Source organism: Cibotium barometz, chromosome 23 (genome assembly GCF_041138505.1).
Source record: "Cibotium barometz isolate CiBa-2024 chromosome 23, ASM4113850v1, whole genome shotgun sequence".
Lineage (NCBI taxonomy): Eukaryota > Viridiplantae > Streptophyta > Polypodiopsida > Cyatheales > Cibotiaceae > Cibotium > Cibotium barometz.
In genome coordinates, this window is record NC_141068.1 from 11,699,951 (window position 1) to 11,725,812 (window position 25,862).

At 47.6% G+C, this 25,862-nt stretch overlaps 1 protein-coding gene across 2 annotated transcripts in view; it reads right to left on the bottom strand.

Moving 5' to 3' along the window:
- Nucleotides 1-20,054, bottom strand: part of EBS3 (Alg9-like mannosyltransferase family) — a 42,716-nt gene extending 22,662 nt beyond the window's left edge. For both annotated transcript variants that reach the window (XM_086817151.1, XM_086817150.1), the window contains exons 1-4: nucleotides 19,480-20,054; nucleotides 8,238-8,331; nucleotides 7,927-8,086; nucleotides 7,598-7,818 (exon numbers count right to left, since the gene is read on the bottom strand). In XM_086817151.1, the coding sequence (XP_086673277.1) occupies nucleotides 7,598-7,818; nucleotides 7,927-8,086; nucleotides 8,238-8,331; nucleotides 19,480-19,802 (798 nt within the window). In that variant the 5' untranslated portion in view covers nucleotides 19,803-20,054. The remainder of the gene's footprint in view (nucleotides 1-7,597; nucleotides 7,819-7,926; nucleotides 8,087-8,237; nucleotides 8,332-19,479) is intronic.
- Nucleotides 20,055-25,862: the final 5,808 nt, after the last annotated feature.

Consider the following 25,862-nt stretch of genomic DNA (forward strand, 5'->3'; position numbering starts at 1 on the left):
TCACCTGGTGAGCCTGCAAAAACCATCCTGAGAGCGCGCTGCCAGACCTGCTGTGCCTGTGGGCAATCCCATAAGCAGTGCCGCTGCGACTCCTGTGCATGGCCGCACCGAGGGCAGGACGCTGGGTGACTGCCGAAAGCTAGCCACGCCCCCACAGCCAGTCCTCTATGCGCTGTGAGCCAGAGAAACAGCATCACCTTCCGGGGCCGGAAGCTGGCCCAAAGGCGCTGCCAGAAGTCCCTAAGAAAGGCAGGGGAGAGCCCCTGTCGCCGCCAATGCTCGGTCGCCGCCGGGGTGCTCGCTATCCTGTGTCTCTGAATCCGCCGCCCCAGCCTCGCTGTGTACTGAAAAAAGGGGATCCCTGGGCTGGTAGGGGCCAAGTAGGGATCTCGCCAAAACCACTCACCTGGATCCCACTGAAGGCGAATAAGAGGCCTGCTGTCCCAAGCCCATAATCTCCAAGAACAGTCCTCCCCTATCGAGGCCGGTGAGGGGTCTACATGCCACTGTCTCTGATGAAAGCCGACCACCCGCACTCTCTGAAGAATACATCCCTGGAGCCCATCCAAATCTAGTCGTGTCCTCTGAAGCTGGCCACCCTCTCCCACCTCGAAAGTGAGTGGGGCGACTCTCTCCGCTGTGCCGCAGACCGCTAGAAGGATCTCATGCCGAGTAAAGACACCCATCCACTGTGGAGGTGGAGGGTCCTGTACTGGGGTCCGCCACTCCCGGGGGATGGCCGCCTCAATGTCCTGTCTCATCAACTCTCTGCCCCTCATCCCACTGAGTCTCCTCTCCTGAGCCTCTAGAGGCAGCTGCTGAAAACCTATCCAGTCGTCTAGGGACTGGGCTGGGCCAGAGCTCAGCGGGCCCCACGACACGTGAGACCGCGATCCAACCATATGGCCACTGGGGAGACGAATCAAAGGGTTCCAGATCAAAGGCTGCCTCAGGCGCCCTCATCGATGCCCGAGGGAGTCTGGAAGAGTGACGGCCTCAGATGCGACCAGGCCCTCAGAAGGCTAGCTGCAAAACGCTCCTCGAAGCCAAGGCCCACTCCTCTGGATCGCTGCTCTGTAAAGATCCACCTGATGCTGGGGGTCCAGGGGCCGCTAAGAGAAGGGGTGCGGCTGAGCATCCTGGAAACAAGAAACTCCTTCCACGGCTCAGCGCCTGGCAGGAGGCCACGAACTACCAACTTGCCAAGCAATGCTCGGCTTTGGCAAATAGGATCAACAATGCCCAGGCCGCCTCTCTCCCTCAGCTGAGTGATCACCGCCCATGCCACCTTGGCCCTGGCGGGCCGCCCGTCGCCACCGGACCAAAGAAAGTTCCTGATGAGCCTCTGCACCTGGCCAATGCACGCCCGAGAGAAGGCCCAGCAAGAAGTGATGTACCACATAGTAGCAAGCAGAACCTAGTTGGCCACAACTACTCGGCCAGCCAGAGATAAACGAGCGGTACTCCAATACAGAAGCTTCTTCCGAATGCTCAGAAGAAGGGGGGCTATCTGCTGCTCCGGAGATATGTCAATGCCCACATAGCATCCCAAATAACGCACTGTAGTGCCGGGGGGCAGCCACTGAAAACCGTCAACTGGCCTCCAAGTCGGGGGGGGCATAGAGCTGACCCACAACCCACACGACTTGTGCCAGTTGATCAAAGCGCCCGAAGCTCTGCAAAACCTGTCCATGGCTAAGGCGAAGCGGCGGAGGTTCTCCTCACCTCCCTGAAGATAGACAGCAGTGTCATCCGCAAACTCCGAGTCTAGGAGCTCCTCCGAGGTGCGGATGGGAAGCTGGAGGCCCCGCAAACCTGTATCCTGTGCCGTCAAAAAAGTGCTCATGGCCTCCGCCACAAAAAGAAAAAGAAAGGGCGCCAAGGGGCACCCCTGCCGCACCGAGCGCGAGAGCTGGAACCTCTCTCCGCGCACGCCCTGTATCAGCACCTGGCTATGAGCCGATGTGTAGAGTGCAGAGACCCCACGGATCCACTGAGGGGGGAAGCCCATCCTCTCCATAGTGCCTTCCAAGAAGGCCCAGTCCACCCGATCATATGCCTTCTCGAAGTCGAGAAGGAGCACTGCCAGATCCTCCTGTCGAAATCTAGCCAGAGCCGTAGCCTCCCAGAAAGAGAAAATGTTATCCAGAATGCTCCTATCCTGGATGAAGCCTGTCTGCGTGGAGTGGATGATGTCCGGAAGGTGAGGCTGAAGCCGCCTGCTGATCGCCTTAGCTAGGACCTTGTAGGCCGTGCCTAGCAAGGTGATCGGTCTCCACTGTCTAATCTCCAGTCTGTCTCCTCCCTCTTTGGGGATCAAGTGGATCAACCCCTCTGCCATGCTGTCCGGCATGACTCCTGACTCCATAATCTCCTGGAATGCCAATCTGAAGCCCCTATGTAAGAGGCCCCAGTACCTCTGGAAGAAAGCCACCGAAAGACCGTCCTCTCCTGGGCATTTGCCCCGAGGTAATGCCTGAAAAGCCTCCTCCAGTTCCGTATCCGAGAAGGGGGAGAGAAGGGAGTGCTGCAAATGGGCCGGCACAACCGGTCTCGTGAAGCTCCAGACTGCCTCCCGAGCCTCTCTCACCCTGTCATCTGCTGGCTCAGCAGAGAGGAGAACCCTGTAAAAATCTGTGGCTATAGCCCGAACCCTGGGGGGATCCACCACAACCTGGCCATCAGCCTGCCGAAGACGCCTGAGACCCTCTCGTCTGAAGCGAGGCCCTGTCGCCTCAAAGAAATCTCGAGTCACTCTGTCTCCAACCTGTGTCCAAAAAGAAGCCCGAGCATGGAATCGGAACTCCACCCTCCTCTCCTCGATGGATCTGATCTCAGTGCGAGCTGACTCCATCTGCTCTGAGATCCAAGGGCTCGTAGGATCCCTCTCCTGGAGTCTCTGGAGGGACGCTAGACTCCTCCGTAGGCTCCTCTCCTGCTCTCTGAAGGCCTCCAGCCGGTCCAAGGCAGCCTGTCTGAGCATCTGGCTGATCTCCTGCAAGCCACTGGCAAGATCGCTGGCTGCCGATCCTCTCCTGAACTGCAGCTCCTGCTAGACCTGCTCAACTCTGATCGCAATCTCGGGCTCCTCTATGAGACAATCTGGAATCCGGACGCTCTGGCCCTGCTCTCCTCTCGTGGGGTCCTCGATCTGGAGAAGCACTGGAAAGTGGTCTGAAAACGAGGAGCCTGCAAGTATGCCCACTGTGCCACCTCTATCACAGGCCCACTCATCAATGTAAAACCTGTCGATGCGGGAAAGGTTAACTCCTGTGGCCCGTCTATCCGAGCGCGAGAAAGATAGACTCCCCTGCAGCCTGCCAAACTCCGGGAGAGTCCACAGATCCTGGCCTCTCACCTGTAGCACTAGTTCCTCCCAGGCAGCGAGCTCCGGCCCATGAATGGTCTCCTGGCTGCCCCCCATCCTGTCCTCTGCATCCTCCAGCATGTTGCAATCCCCTCCGAGGCACCAGTGGTCTGCCAAGGGGAGGGACTGCCTAATGGTGCTCCAGAACTCGGCTCTCCCGGTCGCCCCATTAGGGGCGTAGAAGTTGAGGAAGCCAATGCGGTCTTCCCCAACCCGAAGGATGATCCACTGCGCACGACCCTGGACCAGAATGCCAGAGTCCACAACCTCGGATAGAAGCTGCTCGCTGACTGAGATGCATACTCCACCCTGGTTCCCCTGGGAGCCATATGCCGGTGACCAAAAAGTGTCTCCTGCCTGGCAAGATCTTCCCGCAGGTGCGGGTACGCCCGGCAGAAAGGTGGTGCTCCTGGATGAAAAGGATATCTATGGGTCCTCCAACGAGAGCCCTCTAGATCTCCTGGCGAAGTCTGCCCCGACCAATGTAGCAACGATGTCCACCGAGACCCTGGATGTTCCATGAGAGGATCCTCATGGATGAGCTATGGCAAGTGAAGCAGCCTCCACTGGCTCACCCCTCTCAGCCGGCCCGAATGATCTGCCCTCCACTCTGTGAGTCTTGGGCGCCGGCTTGGAGGGAGAATAATCACTGTCTGTCCGGGTGCGGAGTCTCTCCAAAAAGAGGGTGACCTGTCTCTGTGTCCAGCCCCACTCCGCCTTCGCCCTGTCCAGGGCATAGGCGTGAGACCAATCCTCTGCATATATGTATCTAAAGGTAGGTTGCACCCTCGGGGCGGCATGGAGGAGAATCAGAAGCACCGCCTCAACTGAGGTGTGGACCGGATCCGCCCGCCAGTCTCCTATACCAAACAAGCTCATGCGGGCTGAGTGTAATCGGGTCTGCAATAGGTCCGTGAGCCCCAAGTCACTGAAGTGGTGAGAAAACCACAGAGGGAGAACGAGAGGGATGGCACACCACGCAGACTCGCAAGGGCGCGACCAGTGTCTCGAACGGGCCAACATCCAGCTGGAGGCACCTGAAAAAACCGTAATCCACTGGTAGCCCCATCACTCGCGGGGGCCCCCCAGGGGAGGCTGGAGAGAACTCTGTGGCGGGCGAAGCAAGGATCGCCATCTCCACCGGCCCGGAGTGGCGGTGGAACAGCCGCTGGACTGAGCTCTGGCCTAGCTGCCCCGGGGCAGTGGGTGGTCTGGCGAAGTATCCTGGAGAGGCCGAGGGAGGGATGGGGGCTCGCGGCGAGGAGGGGGGAGAGCGAGGAGAGGATGGAGAGGCATCTGCCAGAGGATAGGTGTCAGGGGGGGCCGCCGGGGGAGGCGGGAGGGGGGGGGCTGGGGGGGGAGAGGGGAGGGTGGAAGGAGTGCTCTCCGGGTGAGGGGAAGGGGAGCCGGGGGTCGAAGAGTGCGGCCCAAGATCCTCAGGAATCTGCTCCAAGGAGGGGGCGGGGCCCCCCGCGCGGGGAGGCGGGAGCGGGGTCTCCACGTGGGAGGCTCCACCAGCGGCCTCAACGGGCACTGAGTCTGAATCCTCGTCCATCGGGGTGGGACCTGCTGGCCGCCTATCCCTGACAGGAGCATAAGTGCGGGTAGGTGCCTGTACGCCAACCGGAGTCGCTGTCCGCCAGCCTGTGCTGCCTGCTGGCGTCTTCGACGACGGTCCCTGCGGGCCGGGCGTTTCCGCCGGCGAACCTCCTGCCATCCGCCAGCCTCCTGGGACTGCGCGGCATCCTCCGCCGGGGCCTGCTCGTCAGATGATGGCGCCTGCTGTGGCGAGCCAGGGATGTCCGGTCTCTGAAGTGGATGGCCACCCCTCGGGTCTCCTGCAGGGGGTCCAGAGGCGGCATAGCGTGAAGGATGAGCCCCCTTGCGGGGACAGGCGCGTGCGAGATGGCCCATCTCCCGACATGTGTAACACTGGACGGGGAGGCCCGAATACTCCACGCGCTGTATCATATGTCCTCCAGAAAGACAAGGGAGAAGGATCGTCTTCGGGAGGGACTCCGGTGACGGAACCACAACCCGAATGGACGGGAGTCCTGCTGCCCGAGCAATCACTGAAGCCGCTGTCTGAGGCGTCTCCACCACCTGCCCGAACGCCTTGCCAATGGATGACAAGAGGGGCAAGTACTCCCTACGGAGTCCAGGAAAGCAGATAGTGACGGGGAAACCTGTCGCGCCTGCTAGCGGGTCAGAAGCGGGGTCGAAACCATGAGTCCATCGCGCCAGGAACGCCCGGGATGAGCGGAGGGCAATGGGGCTCCGAGCCAGCACCATCTGAGCTGCCTGTGGGGACTCGAAATCCACCTGGTAGTAGCCACATCCCAAAAAATCTACGCTGACGATCTTGGCGGGCACGCCAACAAGGCTGCCTTGCAAAAGGTCGCGAAGCTCTCTCCGCATCGGACGGCTACCCACTATCTTGCAGACCAAGGAGGAGGCCTCAAGAGCGGAAACTGTGGAAACAAACAACTGAAGATCTTCAGCTGTGAACTCCAGACGGAGACCGGAATCGGCAGGGTTAGTCGGAGCGGCTTCCATGGAGTCCTCCAGAGGGAAAAGGCCAGAAACCGGGGTCACCAACGGGAGGGGCACAGCCCTGCGAGGAAAAAAGAGAGGCGGAGGGCTACAGGATAGCGGGGGCGGGGGGGGGGGAAGCTGAGGCGAGGAGGAGTTAGCGGTGGGCGGAGGGGCGAGACGGAAGGGAGGAGAGAGAAGGCGGAGGGGGGAGAGGTGGCGGGGGAGAGAAGAGAGGCGGGGGAGAAGGAGGCGAAGGGGTTAGAGAGGCGGAGGAAAAGATGACGGGGGAAGGAAGCAAGCGGCGGGGGGAATGGCGGGGAAGGCAGCGTGGAAGGTGGCGAAGGAAGAGAAGGCGGGGGGGAAGAAGGCGGAAACGAGGAGGGAGGCGGGGGAGTGAAGGCGGGGGAGGACGCGAGGCAGAAGGCGGGGGAGAGATGGCGAAGAGGGGCGCAATGAAGGAGGCGGGGGAGAGGACGGTGGAGAAAGCGGTGGACTGGCGGGGGGGGGGGAGGGGGGCGCGATGGCGAGAAGCAGCGGGGGGGGGGGGGGGGGGGGGAGAAGCGGAGCTCGCAGGCGAGGTCGTCAGTCGTTGATATGCTGCTCTGGGGTATCTTCCCCTCCTTAAGACATTTCCACTCTTGGAAACAAAATCTGTCTAAGAAAGAAAACCAAAAAACCTACACAATAAACTAGCAACTATCTCCCAAGTCGAGTCCTCCCTCCTATCTTTCCACTTAATTTTATTCTCGGGGACCAACTTATTTCTAAGTTGCTTTATTCTCAAATCAGTCACCATTTCCGGTTCATGTGGAACCTAAGACAGGTTCTCAACCTCAACAAAATCCTAAGGAGTCACAATGCTATCCTCAGCTCTCCCAGCATCTCTTTCAATCTAGTGACATGAAAGACTGGACTTCTCGAGAAATCACATAATCTGACATCACATAGACAATTGTCATAACCAATCAAATTACCTATTTTTTGGGGTGGGGGGAGAGGGAGCCATATCCTCTGTGGAGATGTCCTTGCCACAAACAGCAAGCTCGTCCCGAAGGTCTTTCATCTTCAAGATGAAAGCAGATAAAGATGGAAACGCAAAAACTGATGGATCTCAATTATTGATACCCAGTATGGTTCATGTGCACATGTTATAGGCTGTTTTAATGTTCGTTTTTATCAAGTAAGTGAATTTGGTTCTCTCACTTCTGCTAGACTCTCTTAGACTCACCCTTTTGCTCAAAACAGACTAAAATCACTTCATCAGGATAGCCTGGTTCTTTTCCTCATGGTTATAGAATCAAACCTAAACACATCCACTCATCACACACACACACTCAAAAAAAAACTTAGCACTTTTCTTCTACTGCTGTATAATGTGCAACCAGCTAAAATCAAAAAATAAATAAATGAAGGACCAAAACATTAAAATGTCAATGCCTACCAGCAAGTATTAGCTCAGTTGGATAGGGTGTTCATAAGTTCAAACCCTGCTGGCCACTTGGTATGAGGTGTGATATGTTGTAAATGATAGTGTTTTTCTGTGTGTAAGCGTTTTGAAATGACTTTCACTTCAAATTTCCCTATTTTATTCTGAAAAATTTCCAATGACCATTGAACAAGCAATGCATCATCTTTCTTCATGAAATAAAAGTGACAGTTTGTGAACAGTATGAGGGCGTGGATGTTTATACTCACAAGGATGCAGATTGAAGTTGCTATGCCCACCAAGATCGTACTTATGAGGCCTCCTGTCATCAGTGAGTAGATCACAATCGGCGCGGTTGCAAGCACAGAAAATGGCCAACCTAATAAGACACCAACTGCAGCTGCAACTACAGCCAAGAGGGGCTTTCCGTAAAGTAAGGCAGCAACTGCTAAAGTTATGGTGTACATGGAAAATGTGCTGGGAAGAAAACCTACAAAAGAGAGCATCACGGCAACACAATAACTTAGGAGAATTTCATAAAACAAAAAAAGGCACGCTTTTTAGATTAGTAAAAAGAGAGAATAAGTATTGATCGTACTTGTGCTAGCATTGAAGCAGCCACTTGAAAAACACAGAAGCATCAAAGTATAGGCAGCAAGCCTCTTGCCATAGCGATTCGAAGCGGCTGCCACAAGAGCTGCCTCTGATGCCGCCGATAAAAAGCCAAGAGCTAGCCGAGTAGTATAAAATACATGCACCTGGTGCACATAAAACAGGTTACCAAATTTGCTTTCAACCCAAGTTTCTCGTTCTTTTCAGTTGGAGCCAAATACATAGTACTACAAAAGCAACCCACTCTAAACACCTGCCAGCTTTGGAATCTAATGCACTGGAAGTTACAATACAAACCTTTCCAGGGCCCCCACCATACCACCATGTTGCTGGGCCAGCTACCAACGCATGAAGGAGCAAATACAAGTATGACCTCAAAGCAAACTCCGAACTGCCCTACAGAGACACATACATCATGGTTCAGATATGCACTGATTGTAGTCACATAACAAGTCGGAATGATACTAAACTTCAGATCACAAGTGGTAAGAAGCTCAAAGCTTCGCGTGCAATACAAGACATAACCTTAAAAAGCTTCACCACCATATCCAAAGCACACTAAGTTATGAAAACCCAAATAGCTTCCTGAGATAGTGCAATCTTTGCTTCAGCATGAGCCTACTTCTAAAGCTTCAGATCATCGTGCATGTCATGGACTACCCACTAGACATCCCTACTCATATTGTTATCCTTTAAGCGTAGTTGCAGGTTTATTCTGTCAACATATCCACACACTGTCATAAACACAAAAAGCACCATGCTTCGATATTATGAAGTCCAAAATATGATGTGACATACCTGCAGGCTAGCTGGATAGCAGTGCTATGTGCCGGCTGCAGGAAGCAAGAAGGATGGACGGAGGCACCAGGGTTGAAGCAGGTTGGGCAGATGAGCAGCGTGAACTGTGCAGGTGCAAGGAATAAAAAGGCCGGATACAGAGACTACAATAGGCAGACAGCAAGTTTGGACCGGCAAAAAATAATCACCCACAAGTATGAAGTTGGGTATTGATATAAGCCTTTATTATAAGGATTAAAAAAGGGCTTAATTTCTAATCAAACCAGCCCACAACCGGCATGGACCAGCCAACCAGCCCTAGAAGACCCTATTTAAAGGTGCCTCTGGCCCCACAATCCGCATCAATGTGTTCCACACTTAAAGGCCTCCAGTGCGGAGACTGGGAAGCAAGGAGAAGAATCTGCAACCAGTGTTTGCTCCAGACCAGCATGGTTCACACAGTTCGGGTTGAGATTTAGCAAACTTGATCACCATCTGTATTCTCAGAATATCTGGTTGTGAATATTTACAAACATACTACAAGGAATATGGTAGGATAACTTGTGTGTATGTGTGTGTGTGTTGCAAGACTTCAGCTCTTCTTTATATTCTGTCAGTATATGCACAGCGCTAGAGTTCTACACTTCGTATCAGAGCCCAGGATACCTGCAAATTTTTATTTTCCAACATCCCCTATGTGTTGCCTGCTTGATTAGGGTTAGTTCAAGGCAACATTAGGGTTTCAAAAGAATCAGTTTTGGGTACTCCTGCTCCAGAGTTTTCACTTTTTTCTTATGGCTTCCAAGGATAAATTGGCAGCTTTTACTCATATGCTATCCACGCAGATTGGGGCCCTCAACACCCGCATCATCAACCTCAAGGTTACGTACCTAATGCTAACCATAGGGTTAGTTAACATAATCTGGGGGCTAGGGGGCCCTAGGATTAAGAAAGCAGGCTGATTATAGGAGATAAGGGTCAAGAGTTAATAATCCCATAAGTTCTCGCTATTTATAACTTGCAAGTCCATTATATAAATGGGGGGTTATGAGTGGGTCAGCTATGGTGGACAGTGTGAATGGTGTCGGTTTGGGAGTTTAAAAGGACTCAAGGTTTTAACAAGGTTATTTTTATTCAACCCATGTGGAAAAGGGGTTTAAAACCTTTAAAAATAAAGCAATACCCTTTATGGAGGGATCGTGGCCCATATGCTATTATGGGGGGCCTATGCTCTTTTTGGAGGCACCGGCTGCATCTGCACGTGGGTGTGCTTTTTCTTGGGAAGGCTGGCACGCTGCAGCTACATGCTTCTCTCTTGGTGAAAAGCAAGGCAGGCAGGGCTGGAGTCTTAAGCGTGTGCTCCTCTGTCTCTGTGCACCTTGCCTCCTCTCAATGTTTAGGTACGAGAGACACTATCGATTATTGTAAGTGAGGAAAGGTTTGTCGACAGAACTTGATCATTCATGGATTTTATATCTGTTGGATAGAACATGTGTTTTGTAGCGGGCAGTCACACAAGATGATTAGAAACTTCATTGTGATGGGATTTATTGTTTCTTTTGAGAAGCAGTATGATACTATTCTGGGTAAAAGTGGAATTCCCAAGACTTTCCTCTTCAGATTTTGACAAAATCTCCATGAGTCCTTTGATTGGAATGACAAGTTTATTAAGCTCTTCACAAAATTCCTGTGTACGACTTAGTTGTGGTACTTTGAGTCTCACTAGCCTTCTGAAGATTGTGATTTGTGCCAATGAGTTGTTTCAGTCACCTGTGTCATTTGGGGACCTAGATTGATTGCCATTTTTTAGCCCTCTACACTTACGCACAGCTGGTGATTGTAGAAGGAGGTAGCAACGAATGTTGTTCAAGGCGAATTGATGCGGTGGGTTAACCTAAAAATTACTCCCTAAGGCAAGAGTCTTGGTCTGAAGATGGGATTAAGCGAGACTTAATCACTTTGACTTAATCTTATGGTCTACAAGAGATCTTATATGGAGTATACCTTCGTGGTATGGGATGCTAGGATCTCTTACATGTAGGATTTCTCCATACATCTATATTCTTAATCTCGTGGGTTGTTGGATCGAAGGGAAGCAACGTTGTTTTTTTGGAATAGACAACAAGAAAAATGGTGATTGAAGTGCTGAGTGGTTGCTTGTTGATAGCAATTAACGATTGGGTCTATGATATGGTGAAGCTGTTATGTTTTGCCAAGGTGAAGGTTCAATGTTTCGCTAGTTCTTAGCGATACTATGGAAACTATTTGGTTTATTTGTGAATCTTGATGCACACACATATCATATGTTCTCAAAGTTTATATCACACATTGAGATCAGTTGATTTTTTGGATAGGATTATTATATTGAGTAAGTTCAATTTGTGCACCGGATGACATTTCTAGCAACCTTCCAAAAAAAACATTCCAAAGTAAAACGTATATGGAGCATACCTTGGTGGTATGGGACACAAAGACCTACCATGTTTGGTTTATGGGTTTTCGATGAGGCAGATGAATCAACCTCCAATGTGATAGACATCTAGAACTCATGATTGCTAGATAGTAAAACAACTGTTTTATCGGCCTTGTTCATGAGGTGGGTACACTAGCCTCAGATGTAGGCTGTAGCAGATGTCCAGTTTATTTGCTTGTGTGGTCAAGTGTTGACTAGTAGAGTTATTTGGTCCAATAGAGCCTTGATGCTATTTTGCGTCGTGACTTCCACAACCCAATGATTGAGGAGAAAGTTTTTGGATACTTCGAATAGTCAATGATTGACTGAGTTGAATTCTTGCTCGTGATGATTGTCCACCATCTGTCAACAAGCAAAGATGATTTATCAGATAGTGGTGGCACGCTGGATATAGTGAACATGGAGTGACCATTTGATTGGTCGGGATTTGCCTACGACAATACTGAGCATATAATTTATGGCGACAGCAAGGTAATGTTTGGTATGTGTATTAGCCCAGATTCCCTAAGACTTCGAGAACTCGCAAGTATAGATCTAGGTGTAGCTAGAATTTCTTGTTGGTACATAGCAAACCAACTGCTTACGTTAGAGGTTTAGCAGTGGTGTTCTGTATTGGACACAATATTGATATGAGCATTCTTTGGGGGATCGCAAGATGTGAATGCTCGTGTATCCTTTGAATATTTGCATATACTTGAGGATTAACATATCTCACAATCCTATAATTCTTCGAGAGGGAAGTGTATTTATACCCCCTAGGCTTGATGAATTACCAAATGCTAATGAGAATAGGTATTATGATGTGGCTAGTTATGACAATTGTCTCGGTGATTTAAGCTTATCCGATTTCGTGGGAGTTGGGGATTGAGGGATTGTTGTGTTCCTCAAAAACTTAAGTAGGTTCTGATTTTGTCCTTTTATTCCATGAAGATAGTCTATTGAAACAACTACTTTCAATTGAGCTGGTTCCTGTACATGCAAATACGTGGATTGATTAAAAGAGTATGAACCTGATTTCGGAGTCAAATGTTCGACTTAGCTGATTTCAATTGATTCATTTCCGAGGAGGGACAATATGTTACATACCTAAAGCTTACCGCAGGGTTAGTTGACCTATTATGGAGGGTTAGGGGGCCCTAGGATTAGAAAAGTGGGCTGGTTGTAGGAGCTAAGGCTCAAGAGTTAATAATCCCATAAGTTATAGCTATTTATAACTTTAAGTGGGGGATTATGAGTGGGTAAGCACCATTGTATTGTGTGGTCAGTACAGTGAGACCCACCCCTACCATTCCATGGTTGGATGCACATAACTTGCATGACTTGCATGAGGCATGGATCTTTGAGGACTAAAACCTTAGCCCCTAGGCACGACGGTGGCCTACCGATGTAGGCCTATGGTTGGGCGGTAAGCTAGCCTACACAACCCTTACTTTGGAAAATAATCACGCTTGTCCTATGATTAGGACCCTTGGGGTGTAATACCCAAGGCTCGTGGACCACGTCGTTAACCGACACTCACTACACGAAGATGATGAGCTCAAGCACGAGGTAGAGCACCTCACTCCATCCACACAACACATTGAGCATCCAGTGGAGCATTGCTCATGGTCCTAAATAAGCCATCGTTTGGATCACAAGACAAGCAAGCATGGGATTTTCCATTCGCACTGCAGTCGTCATTTAGATGAGCGACACCCCATCGATCCTTCTCACAGGATTACTCTTCATCTAGCTTTAGTTCCTCGTCCCATTCTAGTTCATTATCTCCTAGCTGAGGTTCCCGAACTGGACTGTTGTGATTTGGTCTTGTTACACACAATAAACAATTCAAAAAGACTCCAACGATGAAGATACTGAAGCCCCCAAGTTACACGCAAAGTTGGATGGTGATACACGCACCAATTGGGGTTGGGAAAAGATCACTATGTTGGTGAAAAGTTGGTGACAAGTACTTTTGATTGATTACTTCCAATTACACAATGTCTAAAGAGCTTTAACCAGCGCCACCTTGTTGTGGTGAAAGGACTATTTGAAGCACCACGGACCCACGTAGATAACTTGGCTATTATTGACCCTTGCTTTGTTTATAAGCTTTTAGCCATTATTAGCCCTTGGCTATTAATCCCAAGCTCTTAGCCAATCTAGATCTCATCCTTCTAGTGTCCTTAGCCCACGTGTGAAGCCTTCAGGTCCCCACGCCCCAGCTAAGCCCTAACCCTAACATAGGTTAGTCCACATCCCTAGCCCTAACCCTAGACATGTCGAGACGTAACACTTAGCTATGATATTCCTCGTTCTTCCACGATCTTCAAGGATCCTTGTCTTGGCAACCCTTCTCCCACTCTCAACAATCCCCTTGTTGTCTCACACAATCCCAACTCCAACCAATGAGCTTGGTGTTGGGAACAATGAAGCACTCACTCCATTCCACAATCCCAACACGACTCCTCGTATATGGTATAAACAATGAACCCATTAGCTTCTGTATGGGCATATAGTGGTTCCAATACCACAAGCATACCCTGGTTCTCTTAGTTTATATGCATTTTGGATGAAACCATAAGAATTCCAAGATCATATGTCATAAATCCATGATGTTGTGGGCAAAGAGTGCTCCACAAACATTTTCCATAAACCTAGGCCAATTTCAAATTTTTCCCCCTAAAAAAAATCCCAAGGAAAAACAATATACTCTTCTCCTTGCATTTCTATTCAAGGGTTAGGCTTACCAAAAAAAAAACAATATCATATCAACAGGAGAAGCAGCCATAAATCTTGAGAAGATGCATAATGTGATTCCTCCTATTCCATCGTCTGGTAACCTCTCATGAGAGTGCAGGCATACAAATGTTGTTGTTCTGCAACAGCAATGGCCAGCATGTACATCTGCAAATTCATGTGCTGGTACAACCAGTACAGACGGGACAACAGATTAGTACAGCAGGTGCATTGTGTGCAAGCGTTGGTACAAGAGATACATGGGCTAATGTGGATGGCTATGGGAAAGTACGTAAGGTACGGACAGCAGCAGGCAATTGAACTGAAGGTAAGGGCTGAAACGCATGGCTTCGAGAACAGGAGAAAGGGTGGCAATGATGTGTACAAGGGCCCCTTTTCAATGTTTGTAGCCTTGAGTTGTGGGAAATAACAAGTTTTGACACCTTTATGAGCAAGTCAACACCTCTGAGGGAAATTCCCCCTTCTAGAGACCCACGGCTCCTTAAAATACCCAAAAAATAAAGATGTCCAGCCCAAACTAGTGAAAAATGGTCCAAAAAACCTTAATGTGTGTAAAACTCATTACCCATTACTCATCACAGGGTGGCCAGCTAACGAGAAGTCCACCCTTCAACTAGTGTCAAACTCTGTAGTCATCCACTATAGGATCAAATAATTGACTTGTCCAACTTGTGGGATAACTCCATAAGTACTGAAGTAGTCCAACATATGTGTGACTGTGAGTCATGTTCAACTCAAATATAAAATGTCGATTAGGACTAGAGTCCTACTTTAAAGTCATAGGAAATAAATCATTTCATGGTGGTGTCATTGTGTGCAACAACTAGTCCATGGCCTAGTTTGCTGACGTTACAGCATGCTTTACTTGTGGATTGCACGTCCATCCATGACGATATGGATGGCATCCAAGTCTAGCTTAAGAGCAATAAATCTCAAGTTAAGCTAGCTATCCACAAATTTTAGATTCGATTTTTTGCCATGTTACTTTCTATAAATCATTCATTAAACTAGAATTTCAGATTTACAAGTGAGTTTAGGTTCATAGGATGCAGCCGAAAAACACATCACAACATAAAATCCAATACACAAAGTAACTACAAGCCAAGCATGAAAACAAAAGAATACATTGATTACATCAAACCTAAATAATATATTAATCCAATCCGGATTATGACAAATTGAAAGATTTTATGTTAAATTCCATTTTGCCAAATACTACATCAACATTATCCCATGTAAATTATTCCTCTCAATTATATATAAGTGTGGCTAGCCACTCAACCATATGGAAAAATTCAATGCCCAAGAGCCAAAACTATGACCTTCAACAAGGTGATATCTTACCTCCCTCCTTGGAAGGTTGTGGCATCCTATAATTCTTGTTGACGCTCTTGCGCATTGCACCTCTTTGTATTGTTTGAAGTTTTAGAAGTTGATTGTGGAATCTGGATCTATTTCTATTTTTCTTGAGTATCTCAAGTCTCATGATCAATGGCTATGTATAATGTATGATGTTTGTCATGTTTTAAATGAAAGATCAATAGCATTTGTGTGTGTGTGTGTGTGTGTGTGTGTGTGTGTGTGTGGGGCATTCCCCTTCTTGTTCCCGTTGCATTGCGACTATGGTGTCGGACAACTCCAAGCAGGTCTCAGGCATGGTGACCAACATGGGTGTATCTAAACCATAGTCACAAGGAGGGAGGGGACGGACCCTTGGAACGGGGGGACGCCGTCCCGGGTACACTTTGGGACGGGGTCAGACGACATCCCCAGCTGGGCATCCCTCACAAGGGACGGCGTTCCGTGGATGGATCCAGGAGGGGACGGCTGCATGGGAATGCCCCACGTTACCCTTTGGGCAATGATCAAATTTTTGACCATTTTTTTCTAGCCATTTGGGGGGGGGGGGGGGGGAGGAGGGGGGGAAGGGGGGGCGCTTTTCGTGGGCCTTTAGCCTTGGCCCATAGGCCTTGAGCCTTTGAGGCTTTGGGCCTTGGCCTCTCTCTTGCCACCCTCCCTATAAGAACACACACACACTCCCTCTCACACTTCAAGCTTAAGCTTCACACACGACACACACTCTCCCTCAAGCGGCAAGCCTCAAGGGCCAAGGTCTCAAGTTTCAAGCTCTCATACGAGCAAGCTCTAGCCTCTCAAGACTAACACACTCTCTCCCTCACACACTCTCTCAAGCTTCACACACACACACACAACACACCCCCACCCACCCACACTCAACTTCTCCCTCAACTTTCAAGGCTCAAGCCTCACTCACACTCTCTCTCTCTCAAGCTATCAAGTGACAAGGAGGCATCCATCATCCATGGCATCCTCTCCTCATGTGGCGGCAGCACTTCAAGTTCCCGTAGAAGGACGACAGGATGGACATGGTGGGATGAGGTCAATCACACTCGCTCACGCAAAATGCGCTGAAGGAAATTCACCTCAAAAAGGAGGAAAAAGAAAAATAGAATGAGATGAAAAAGGAAGCACAAAGAGAAACCAAGTAAAGGCAAGCAAAACTTAGAGGCAAGAAAATCTTTGTAAACATGGATCATGTAGTGGACCTTGAAGAAGAGGACTGGGAAGTCAAACCTACCCGTTTGTGGTTAGGAATGACCACACCAACAAGTTTTACATAAAGGTTAGCACTTGTAGACACGGGTTCTTATCATAATTTAATGTCATGACACATAGGACTCTCTTGGTCGACCAACTTTACTCCACACCCCAGCCACTATCATTACTGTCGCTTTAAATTGTGTTAAGTGCTTAGGTGTTATTATAATTCTATTTCATATTGGGAATAACCCCTTGGAAGGAAAGTTCTGTCATGCCTATAGGAATAATGCAAGAAGAAATTTTCCTAACGAGTGAGCCACAATCGGTGTCATATTGATATGGAAGCGGTGCACGACCATGGGCATGCAAGCTTTGCCCGTATAGGCGAGTGGGTGGCGCCGACAAAGTAATTTTTAAGTGCCGTTCACTACCCCCGTCCCCGTTCCGTACATATTGTGTCATCCCCCGTCCCGTGTGACTATGATCTAAAACATGGGAGGTCATTCACCTACGTTTTACCATTGTAGTCTCCATCCTTGGCCTCTTAAACAAGGACGTCGGTAAGTCTTCCTTGATGTCAAGGCAAGTGCTCTTACTCTTCTTTTCTTCCACCTTTTCTTCTTTTGTGAAACATTAGCAAACGATGATGAATGGGTACTCTTATACTTCCTAGATCCAACTACATCTGAGCAAAGAGTACAGCATTGTCTAAGCTTGTCAATTTGTTCTTATGCACCTCATTTTGATGGCCTTATCAAGGCCATGATCATATTTAAGGCATCAAATCCTCTCACAAATGCTGGAGAAGAAGGGGAAAAACTCCATCAAATCCAACACTCAGAGATCACAAAATTTGGTTGACTTAGTGTGATCATCCTCAAGCTCGCATAAGTCTCCCACGAGCATTTGGTTGAACTTATCCCATTCAATTACGATCGAGATCCTCTTGGATTTCCAATCCTGCAACCACGTACATGCTTTTCCCTTCAATGATTCTCCATATGAGTTTTTCTTTAACCAGGCTCATGAGTTGAATGGCTCGTTGTTGATAAATTAATTGTTGTTGCTAAAATGGATGGTCCATTTGTAGTAAAAAGTGAATAAAACATTTAATTCATGTACTGGCTTTTGCAAGCCTGCACCCCCTTTGTTTGTTTGTTTGTTTGTTTGTTTGTTTGTTTGTTTGTTTGCAGGATTCGAGTCTCGTACCAGGAACGATCATGAGGAGATCTATGGGGATTTGACAGTGCATGTCTTGCACATGACATCCTTGGGATTTACTAGTGAACTGGCCAACTGCTGGTCGTCAAGAACTCCATGTACCCTTGCTGCAGCTGACAGGTCCTCCTCTCCGTCATGCGCTGGCCGACAACCTCTTTCGTCCACCACCAGTTCCTTCCCTGCCAATATCAACAACTCCTCCAAAATCAGGGTCAAGTCTGGTTCTTTATATGTTGCCTCTTGAGGATTAGCCAGTGCATGTCTTGCACCATGACAATGTGCATTAATGCAGAATCTGGAAAAGCGGTAATGGTGCTGGGATGGTATCATCTGTCCTCAGTCGCCTTATTGTAGGTATCCTTTTAGGGATGATCTGCTGGCGACCAACTGTGGCCAACTATGCCCACAAGGATGCCTGGTCTAGAGATGTCCAGACAGCTCCTAGGCCTTCTGAATTTGGCCCTATCCAGCCTCTAATGTTGCCTCTAAGCTGGCTAACCATGTCCACGTGACATCTCTCTACATGATGCACGTAATAACTATGCTGTATTTTTGGGCTGATGCCAAAAATGTCCTGCTTTTTGTCTCTTGAAGGAGATGAATGAGGGGAAGAGGGCTGATGGAGTCCTCCATATGTGATATTTACCTCCTTACTTACACGACCAGAAGTCAAGCTGCTTAATGGCATAAAATCACCTACTAATGCCCCTGAAGGCTTTCACACCTTTTGGCCTTTTCCCAATTTGATGCCCAGGCAAAGAGCTTTAAGCCACCCATGGGCACCCTAAATCTTGCATGCATCTACTTCCACCCTGATCTGGTCTCACGCATGCTTTCCTAAGGTCCTCCTTGGGCCTCCATCTTGGACCCAAATGTCCAATTGTGCTAACACCTGATCTTCTGACTCCCGGCTTGATCATTCTGAAAGGCCTTTGCCTCCCCTCATTAGCATGCACCTATTCGTGCAAACCCTAACCTAATCTGACACACTCAACAACCTTGTCCCTGCAAGTGAGGGCTCACATTGGTCTTTGCACCCTACTCTTCCTTGGTCTACCCTGTACATGTTGTTGGAGTGCCTCGGCACATGCATCTGAAGACTAATGCCTTTGATATCAGGTAAGGCTACTTTGCTCACAGAGAGAATACACAATACAACAACCTACATTACCTAGGGAGTATATTAAGTGTTTGAGATGGGTTTGGCATTCCTATCTACGTTATGCACCAAGGCTAGGGAAAAGCTAACCTTGTCTTAAGCTAGTATCAAGTTGATTTTTTATTTTATTTTATTTTTTTGCAACACACGCCCAAGTACCACAAGGCAACACCCTTCCAAATGTTTGCGATTGAAGGACAAAGGGTATGTCCAGAAGTATGTCACGACTCGCTCTACCAATGGGATGTACAGCTGTTAGAGAACCATGCGACGAAGACAAAGTCTTTGAAGATGCCCAGCCAAGTCCCAGATTCAGAGTGTCGAAACCTTAGTGCTTTAGGGGCTTCAGATAAGTGGCCGCCCTTCCCACACTTGCAGAAAAAATCTGGCGAAATCAGGCAGTGGATATAGCAACTGGCCCGGCATGAGGGCGGCCCTTCAAAGCCCCTCTGGCCAACAAGATCGACTGTCCCGATGCCACCCTTACTCCACTACAAGGACGATAGGGATCACTTAAACGAGTGATCAATACACAGCAATGCCACATAAGGCATATTCATGAACACTAGGTCCTAAGCGGGACCATAACTGTAAGGGTGAGAAGGTACCTGTACTCCCACGTTTGGAAGCCGGACTTGTATAGGAGGTAGTGGAGGGGCTCCCAATAGTTGAAGACCTCGTCGCAGTCATGGATGAGGTTGGACTTGGCGCTGAAGTGCCTGACGAAGAGGAGGGCCACGAAGGCAAAGCCCCAAGTGATCCCCTGTGGGGCGGATGATGATGATGATGATGATGAGGATGCCTTCTCTTGGCCCTCGGGCGCTGCAAAAGAAGAAGAGCCTGGGGACACCCTCTCTTCTCTGTCTTCTTCTTTCGGAGGGGATGAAGAGGAGGCGGCACGACGACGAAGACCCGTCTCCTGAGTATCCATGTCTCTCTCCAACGACAAAAAAGGTTCTCTCAGAATGGAGGGAAAGAGTGTATAACACGACTACAGAGTTGGACGCACTTCAAAGTTGCTTGGGTACGGAGCATTAGTTTTATTTTTAATGCTGGTTAGATTACAACCCTGACCTTTAGCCAACGGGCATGCTGGTAGAATGAGCCGGGTTCGATGTCTACACACACAGCACGCACAAATCTACCTTCCCAAAAAAAAAAACTAAACCTCTTGCCTCATGTTCAAATTTGGTTTTTTCCTTCGAAAACTTGCAAATCAAATGTCCTAAACCTAAAGACTACCTATACCATCAAATGTCCTAAAGACTACCTATACCTATGACTCGTTCCAACGCCTCGTGTGGGGGGATGTTATTACATTACAACACAAACTCGACCAGAGACTAGATGCGAACAATTGACACAACACAATTGGATTGATGTGAAACTTGGCATCATCTCGAAGGTGGAGGATATGGAACATTAGGTCGCTCTCAAACACACACGGTCCGCTCGAGGTATAGCCTCTCAAATGGTGCTTGAACTCCAAACACGGCAACTGTTGGAGAGACAAAAACGACATCAAAATCGGCATCAGTGGTAGCATCATCTAGGACCGCCTCTGATCACATATCTGTTAAGAACTCTTTTTTCTTTTTTCTGGTTTACTTCATGCACCGCTACTTATGAACTATTCAGAATCGATAAACGCAACACACATTTGAATGCTATAAGAAAACATATCATGAGAATAAAAATCCTGAGATGTAGTTTGTACCCAAACAAGTGATCTGCTATAGTGGTCCTTTGTGAATTTGAATGAGATGTAGATGGGGAATCCTCGCTACCCTCGTCAATTTTGTATGTCGGCTTAGGTTCCAATCTTTATTATTAGTCTTATTACACCTTCTTCAATAAAGACATCAATGCAACATTTGGAAACCAATTCAATGTTTTCAACATTCTTTTCATGTTAAAAGAAATTCTCATAGTTCTTCGCATATTTGTTTTAATTTTCCTTTAACTCAGCCACTCGGGTATCTATTGTAATAAACAATATTCTTAACACCAACACATGCAAATTAATTCTAAGCATAAACAATGAGGACCTAGATTAAGAGAAGACAATCCGTTTTACTCACACACACCAAGCTCTCTCCCAACAAAGAAATGAAAGTTCTCTTTAATCTCCTAAACTCTCGCAAAACCATTACTTCTCTCATAGTACATTGAAAGGGAATTCATAAGGAGACCATAGCTTGTGATATGCCCAATATACAAGAATAATTCATTCTCACTCAATCCCGATTTGCAATTACAAAGTATTCTTTTTCTATTTAAGGAGAATCAAAATCCTAATCCTTATTAACCGTACTAATCCACAAACTCAGCATTACAAAAAGAATAATTATAATAATGATTACTCTAGTCTTTTGAGAGAATAATGATTACTCTAGTCTTTTGAGAGAATAGAGAGAGTTGGATTATCTCTGACTTATTGGGCTCACATGGATTTGATGATGTTGGCTTACATGGGTTGGGTGAGCTTGGTTCATGTCATCATGTCTTGTGAAGCTCACGTTATGTGTAGTTGGGCTTATACGGTGTCTGGTGAGCTTGGCTCACGCGGTTTGGATAAAATAGGCTTTATGCATTTTTTGATGAAATAGGCTCACATAGGTTTAGTGAGCTAGGGCTACGTGAATTTAGTGAGCTCCTGTCATGTCTAGCGAGTTCATGTCACGTATGGCTAGGCTCATGTTACATCTAGTATTACCTCTAGTTTTGGCCTCGTATGATTTTAGAATGAAATAGACTCATGTGGGCTTGGTGAACTAGGTTGCAAGTGGGGTCCTTGCATTGCCTATTGTAGCTCTAAGGCAAAGCTCCCAACTACACTTGTTGTGGCAAAGGTAGGGTAAGGGAGTAGCCTAAGGGCTTGGCAACCTTGCTCGGCATTAATTTGGAGGTCACACTTTGAAGAATAGATGGTTTTGGGGCCTTAGATGTGTTGGTTTTGTTGTTTTATCTTGTTTACATAGCCTCTTCCTATTCCTCCCCTTGCCCCCCTTCTGTGCCTCCCCAAGCATTGAGGCCAGCATCGTGTATTTATACACATTAAATTTAAGTTAACGAATCTTCTTCCACAACCTTGAATCTTCTTCCACCACCTCGAATCTTATTCTAACATTACTTCAACCTCCCTAGTTGCTAAGGTCCAATAACTCACATTAATGTGAAAAACCCATGTTTAGAAGAAAAATTTGAGGGCTTTCTCAAAAGCCTAATCGTGGAAAGTAACGAGTCTAGGGCCTGACCATGCATGACTCGGGTCGTCCAGTTTAGCTTAGGTGATGTTAGGATTAGTAACTTGGGGTTGAACGGGCTCATTGGTGAGAGGTCCTCAGGAAAAGCGACCCCTGGTGTGACGATGCTCACAGTTGAGTCAATCTCATAGTCCAAGCATCATGGAGTAATGATTAAGGGGAGCATGATGGTCAATGTACTAGCATACCATTGGGAGGGGGGCAAGATGAGTCTGGTGCTTTCGTTTTCTAGCTTATATGATGGTTTGAAAGTTCTTGTAAGAACCTCGCATGAGCATGTTGTATAAAATATAGCATACTTGCATTCTTGTTCAATTGTTCCTACTTACTGTATTCTCTTGTGTGATGAGAATGAAGGGAATTTAGCAATCATACAAGCACATCATCATGTAGTCTTACATTGCCACATCATCACCTGAAAAAATTGAGTCACATTGCCATGTCATCACATAGACTCACTTCACGTAGGCTCTCATTGGCATATCATCACCCGAAAAAAATCTTGAAAATAAAAGTTAGCTTATGTCACCACATAAAAAACACTTTTAAAAAATTCATAATATTTTTTTATTATTATTATCACAATAATATAAGAGAAAGCAAGCAAAAAGAAGAAAGAGAGAGAGAGAAAGCGCGCAATAGAACAGGAGAGAGAGAGAGAGAGAGAGAGAGAGAGAGAGAGAGAGAGAGAGAGAGAGAGAAAGAAAGCTGTATTAATGTCTACTAGAGGCCGAACTCGACTTATGAGACAAATCAATGTACAACTGTCAATGTCTTCTGGATGTCCACAAAAAAAAGGACAAAATGAACATGAAATAAAGTATGAAAGTACTGAGCTACTGGGGGGTGTGATGGATGGAGCACTACTGCTAGAGGCTCAGTATGCAACCTATATGCGTAGGGTATACAAGAATGCAATGCAAATCTGTCTAGCTCCAACCAGTACCATAATGGGGGTGTAATATGTGATACATAGGCGATGGCGAGGCAAAAATACCTCAGAGCATGATCTCCCGGTGTGTGTAAGTGAACTAACCGCTCATGGATATGTTGCTGATGTCGAGCCCGTATCTCTGTGATCTCCCTTTGATGTAGTCTGGGAGTCTGGTAGCCTGGTGCTCTCGGTCTCTGTCTGGCTCGGAGGTCCGCAGCACGCTAAAGTGTAACCCCCTCCTGTGCCAGGGTAGGCACTGGGATAGATCTCTGGAAGAAATCAGTGAGCTAGAGCTGTCGCCCACCTCTCCCTGTGGTATGAGTTTGTATCAGTGTCTCTCTGTGGCGGGGGGGAGAGAGAGAGGGGGAGAGAGAGGGGGGGGGAGTGGAGAGGGCACATAACCTCCGATGAGAAGAGAACCAAGAAGATCACCTAAATGAGGTAAGAAGCCATGAACGCAACTGAAGCTAGCAAAAGCAATGATTCACTCAACTATGTTCTACATCTACCTCCATGGCACAACACTTGCCTCCATATTTGCTACTCTTGACATAAGGTAGAGATGCCCAAAAGGTCACAATAATGCCGCATGCCCAAGGCCGGCATTGTCTGGCACTTCGGCACTCCAAATTTCACACCCAAGCCGAGGAAGCTCGATAATGCTTCCCTTCGTTTCATTGACATCACCATGCATTAAGCAAGTGGACCGAATAGCTACTAATATTTCAAAAGAGGCTCAAGAAGCACCCGGATCCCTCCATGTCCAGCAAGCCACCCATAGTTCGTGGTCTACCCATGTACCTACCAGATTGGATGTCCTAAATTCTTCCATTATTCCATTCTCATGGATAACCCAATCTCATTCCCACCCACCTTACCTTCTAGCCTTGTCACACATCAACTACTAATATTCTATCTCAAACCACCTGCCTTATCGGCCAACCTCATTACACATCAACCGCTACTAATTTTCTATCTCAAACCACCCGCCTTATCGGCCAGCCTCATTATACATCAACTACCAGTTTTCTATCTCAAACCATGTGTAAGAGTCGAAGAGATTGGGTGTTCTAAATAAATCCATTCTCATGGACAGTCGAATCTCATTTCCACCTACCTTATCAGCCAACCTCGTTACACATCAACTACCAATTTTCTACCTCAAGCCATGTGTGAGATTCGAAGAAAGCAAACAAACAAGTTTCAAAGACAGCAGTGTGTTGGAGTTTTCAATGGAAGAAGCTTCTACACAGGCCTACTTTTTGCCCAATGCCCATGTACACCACTTGCAATATATATATAGGCTCTGCATGTTATAGACACAAACTACCAATTTTCTATCTCAAACCATGTATAAGAGTAGAAGAAAGCAAACAAATAAGTGTCGAAGAAAGCAGCGTGTTGGAGTTTTCAACGGACGAAGCTTCTACATGGGCTCACCTTTTACCCAATGACCATGCATGCCACCTATGATATATACACGGACTCTGTATACTATAGACACATTAAACATTGTCGATACATGAACCGATAGTAACCTCATCATCAATAACCCTCTAGGTATTTTTTAGATGAGGGGACCATGGCGGGTGCAAGCTTGGCCCATGATGGTACGACCCATTACTTGGACCTTCCTACAATCAACAAGCACCTTTCGTGGCCCCATCTTTGACCACACCACCCCTTGATCCACAGTGACTATCCCGCAGGTTTAACAATGCCACATCCCTTGAGCCATAGAGGCCTCGAAACTCCCTGCAAATGTGGGCACAACCATGCACGAAATCTGTTTGCCATGCCTCAAACCCTCTATTGATATTGACTCCCCAAGAACAGGGATGTCAAGTAAAAGTCGAAGAAAGCAAAAAGTGTCAAAGAACGCAATTGTGTTACAGAAGTCCTTGTGTTAGAGGAGTGTACACACACGAGCACACCTTCCGGCCATAGCCCATGCATGTCACTTGCATATTTCACAACGAGCTTTATAAAATTTTTCCCTTTTCGCATCTCACGGTTCACACAAACACTTGTACATATACCTAATTTTGTCAACATTAACCCTCCAGATACATTTCTGAATAGGGAGACTAGGCGGGTGCAAGCTTGGCCCATGGTGTATGACCTATCACTTGGAGAATCCCTAACCTTACAGGTACCTCCAACGGGCCCTCATGTACCTATCCTCTACTTCCACTCCTACTCAATACCAACACAACCTCACCCTGGCCGATGTATTAGCAACATCCCAATCTCTAATCATCATGCTATGAGATCCGGACATTATACTCTATTGCACTAAGATATCATGGGACCTCCATCTACCCATGCCAATCATTCCATGGAGTCATGGCACTCATTCCACCAGTCATGCGGTGTGAATCACTTCTACCAGCTACCTCATGTTGGAGGGTCCACACCACTTTCACAGCTAACATAGGCCTAGCATGAAGAACCTCTACATCACATGTCTCTTTTCATGCTTCCTTAACAAGCTGCCTACCATCAAGTCTATCCAAAGCTTCTCATCACTTTGCCCTGCATCTAGTTGTGAATTGATCCCGAACTATACCACTTAACCTCAACTACTACCTTCATGGCATATCCTAGACCATCCACTTCCTAGCAATAACTTCACCCATCAACTTGGGTGACATGAGGACGTGGTCACCATTAGGAAGGGGAAATGTTAACCACAATGTAGGTTAACATGGTTTCGCCCGACCGATCTACTATAAGGCACTTTGCTATCTTACTCGCGCGGACAAACACTTGACTTTTGTAAGACGGCACT